Source organism: Anomaloglossus baeobatrachus, chromosome 4 (genome assembly GCF_048569485.1).
Source record: "Anomaloglossus baeobatrachus isolate aAnoBae1 chromosome 4, aAnoBae1.hap1, whole genome shotgun sequence".
Taxonomy (NCBI): domain Eukaryota; kingdom Metazoa; phylum Chordata; class Amphibia; order Anura; family Aromobatidae; genus Anomaloglossus; species Anomaloglossus baeobatrachus.
The window spans coordinates 214,956,369-214,960,450 of record NC_134356.1 but is presented as its reverse complement, the minus strand read 5'-3'; the positions used below and the strand labels follow the sequence as shown (position 1 = coordinate 214,960,450).

The 4,082-nt window shown below is 43.9% G+C and overlaps 1 protein-coding gene across 1 annotated transcript; it reads right to left on the bottom strand.

The window, feature by feature from the left end:
* Window positions 1-1,209: 1,209 nt before the first annotated feature.
* Window positions 1,210-3,843, bottom strand: LOC142302366 (uncharacterized). Its single transcript, XM_075343423.1, has 5 exons — window positions 3,357-3,843; window positions 2,991-3,086; window positions 2,607-2,756; window positions 2,333-2,472; window positions 1,210-2,224 (listed from the first exon to the last, which is right to left on the bottom strand). Exons 1-4 carry the CDS (start codon window positions 3,841-3,843, stop codon window positions 2,363-2,365), a joined length of 843 nt encoding a protein of 280 aa, XP_075199538.1. The 3' UTR covers window positions 1,210-2,224; window positions 2,333-2,362.
* Window positions 3,844-4,082: the final 239 nt, after the last annotated feature.

The following is a 4,082-nucleotide window of genomic DNA, read 5'->3' as shown; positions in this document are numbered from 1 at the left end:
TAACCTGATTTGCAGCTCTGTGAATTTATTTCCCCAGGACAGCGTCACACTTTCCATAGAATTTGTGGCTTCACTAGAAAGAGTGTGGCTTAAGGCCCAGTCACACTAAACAACTTACCAGCGATCCCAACAATGATACAACCTGATAGGGATCGCTGGTAAGTTGCTAGGAGGTCGCTGGTGAGATGTCATGCTAAGCGACGCTCCAGCGATCCCACCAGCAACCTGACCTGGCAGGGATCGCTGGAGCGTCGTGGAAGCATGCTGCGCTTGGTAACTAAGGTAAATATCGGGTAACCAACCCGATATTTACCTTGGTCACCAGCGCACACCGCTTAGCACTGGCTCCCTGCTCACCTAGCTACAGTACACATCGGGTTAATTACCCGATGTGTACTGCAGCTACATGTGCAGAGAGCAGGGAGCTGCGCACACTGCTTAGCACTGGCTCCCTGCTCTCCTAGCTACAGTACACATGGGGTTAATTACCCGATGTGTCCTGCAGCTATATGTGATATTAGAACAAAATAGGGACGGCACCACCATTAAATATATATAGGTAATGGAAGTGTGCTTCAACCCATAAATAGAATCTGGAACACAACACATGGGAAAGAGTGAGCACAACTACACCAAACATATACTGGAAAATCCAGAATAATGGAATTAAGCAAGAGGAGTCCCTTGTTGCATGCAAAAAGTGTGAAAAAGTTTATTAGTAACACAGAGAAATATTGTTAAGACCATTTAAAAATGGGAAAGATCAAAAGAATGATCTACCCATGAGCAAATTGGCACATCACCAACCAAAACCTCATGAATTAATATGAAGCATACAAGCTCAAAATAGCAGTACCAAAGGACAGTATACAGCAGTACATAGTCACCAATTGTAGGATTCACATAAATATGGTACAGATCAAAGAGAGCTAATACAATACCAGGTAAGTAAATAGTGAGGGAGGTGGTATGGGTGCGCCTGCCCCACGCGTTACGCCACCATATGTGGCTTCATCAGGGGTAAGTTGAGGAGTGACCAGAGCCTAAATATATATATACAAAAGGACCATTAATAATTACTAACCGGTGGGTTGAATAAACCACTCACCAAGCAGGTGAGGAGGGCAGAATCCTCTGTAATCTCCCTGTAAACTGGAACCAGGCTGTCGGTGTGCGTTCCACAGTGGAATGCAGCACCATGTGATCCGGTCATGTGACCGGAGTGACGTCAAGCCCCGCCCCTCAACTCCTATGGAGTAGGGAAGCAGTTATCAGCGTCATTCAGAGTCTGGTATCACTAAGGATACCACAGATAAGACCCTGAACAGCAGATGTGCACATCTATTGGTTCCATAGTAATGTAATCCTTTTAGTGTAAAACAGGAAACTGGTCACCCCAGTGTGTGCTGAAACAAAAGAACGACTTAATATTTTCTCTGCAAGGACAATACACATTTAGATACAATATAATGCACAGGTGCAAAGCAACAGGAATAAGCAAACAAACAGGTATACAAATGGAGCAGAGAATGGGTTAATTGCAGACACAGTAAAGCATCCTTGAGAAAGTTTATATGGAATTCTCATGTTTATAGTGGAACAAAGAGGGGAAGGTAAGGGGGGCCCAATCAAAATGCAGGATAAGAGTGTCTATTTTTTATAGTACCCAGTAAATAAAAGATTCTCATTAATGCCATTGGGCATAACTGTATCAAGCTGGAAAATCCACCAGGATTCAGTTCTCAGGAGTGCCGGAGTGGGATTACCACCTCGTATATTGCTCAAAACTTTATCCAAGCCAACCACGGTTGTATTTCCAATTCTGCTCCCATGGTGTCTAAGATAGTGCTGTGCCACTGTAGAGATCGTTCGTCCCTGTTTAAGATGTTTAGAAGCCAACGCAATGTCCGAGAAGTGTTTTTGAATACGATGTCGCAGCTCCTGCGAAGTCTGTCCGACGTAAATAAGTTGGCAAGGGCAGGTGAGAGCGTAAACAACGTTCTGGGACCTACAGTTCACATAATGTCGTAATAGGTACGACCTCTGGGTGCGATGGTTACTAAAATTGGATACAGGAGACATGAATTGGCAAATAGAGCACTGTCCACATGGGAAAGATCCCTTCAAAATGGTTCCTCTCCCAATACGGGTAGTAGGTCGTGTGAAGTGGCTCCTACAAAGGTGGTCCCTCAGATTTGCTGATCTCCTTGCTGTAAGGAGTGGTCTGGAAGAGATAAACTTTTTTAGGTTGGAATCAGACAACAAGATGTTCCAATTTTTATTCAGGGTCTGATATATATCTGACCACTGACAATTAAAAGTGGTTACCAACCGTGGAGAGTCATTTTTGGGCTTATGGTCCTTAGGTTTCAGCAAAGTATGGCGGTCCGTGTTGATGGCTTTCTGGTATGCTCGATGAATGATCTTCCGTGGATATCCTCTCGTTCTGAATCGTTTGGACAGATCCTGTGCCTGTACAAGAAAATCAGATTGTGCACTGCAATTTCTTCTTAAACGAAAAAATTGGCCCACCGGTATACCAACTTTAAGATGTTTAGGATGTGAGCTCTTATAATGCAAAAGACTATTAGTGGATGTGCACTTACGGTAAAGATTAGTTTCAATCTTTTTCCCTTTTATTGCCAATTTCAGGTCCAAAAAATCCATGTTGTCCGATGTAATTTTCGAAGTGAGCTTGATGTTCAGTTGATTACTATTCAAATTCGAGATGAATTCCAGGCAAAGGTCTCTAGGCCCTGTCCACAAAAACAAAATGTCATCGATATATCGAAACCACCCACAGACATAGTCACGACACCACGACGAGGGATACACGCACGTCTCCTCCCACCAACCCAAAAACAGGTTAGCGAAAGAAGGCGCACAGCGCGCCCCCATCGCGGTCCCAGACGTCTGCCTGTAGGTGGTCCGGTCGAAGACAAAGTAATTGTGTCGGAGGATAAAGGCCAGTAAATCCAAAACAAACATACCGTGAGCTGAGATATTGTCCTGGTCATCCTTGAGAAAGGTGGAAACGGCATGTAACCCTTCTTTATGTCCTATGCTCGTGTAGAGAGCCTCGACGTCTAGGGAAACAAGTAAGGTCTGTGGAGGTAATTCAAGACTATCCAAAATTTCCAGCAAGTGCATAGTATCCCGTACATAGGACTTTAAATTGGCCACAAGAGGTTGTAAGTAAAAGTCTATGTAGACACAGGCATGTTCACTTAGACCACCGATCCCTGCCACAATTGGCCTTCCGGGTGGATTTTGAATACATTTGTGCACCTTCGGAAGTAGATAAAACGTTGGCGTTACAGGATGAGTATTATATACAAAGTCTCGCTCCCTCTTACCTATAACATTCCGCGACAATGCGTCAGCAAGCAAGGCATCCAATTTCTTCTGGAACACCGAGGTGGGGTCGGAAGGTAATACCGTGTAAAGAGATGTGTTAAGAAGCTGTCTTTTGGCTTCCTCCACGTAAAGATCCGTAGGCCAAAGGACTATGTTGCCGCCTTTGTCAGCTTCTTTGATGACAAAAGCTGTGTTGTTCTTAAGGGTGACAATAGCATCTCTCTCATCCTGGGTAAGGTTATCATGGGCAGCACCCCTGATCTTAAGTGTAAGTATATCCTGTACCATGGTGTTAAAAAAGATGTTAATAGTTGGGCAAGTCCCAAAAGCCGGTGTTTTTTGAGATGGTCTGTATATGGTAAACGGCTTCCTACCTGAGGGATCCTCAATCTCCTGTAACAGATCAATCAGGTCCTCAAAAGCTCTTTGTTCCATTTCAGGTAAAGATTGTAAGGACGAAGGGTAGAGGTGGTAGTATTTGAACATGAGGCTTCTGCAGAAAAGATAAATATCCTTAATCAGGGTAAATTTATCTAATTTCTGTATTGGTGAGAAGGACAACCCACGTTTCAGGACAGTCTCCTCTGCAGGGGATAAAACATGATCAGACAGGTTGATTATTTGGAGTGTATTCTCACCAACTATCTCCGATTCTTGTTCTTGTAGCGAGTCTGCATGTATACATTCTGTGTCCAATTCCGTGGTATTCTTTTGTTGTTGGTTCC

Excerpts from the sequence above, each read along its gene's own strand:
- LOC142302366 (XM_075343423.1), bottom strand. The coding sequence starts at position 3,843 with ATGTTCAAATACTACCACCTCTACCCTTCGTCCTTACAATCTTTACCT. Across the intron at positions 3,087-3,356 it reads ATTGTCGCGGAATGTTATAG|ACGTCGAGGCTCTCTACACG; the intron begins GTAAGAGGGAGC and ends TTGTTTCCCTAG. Across the intron at positions 2,473-2,606 it reads GATTGAAACTAATCTTTACC|GCACAGGATCTGTCCAAACG; the intron begins GTAAGTGCACAT and ends TTTCTTGTACAG.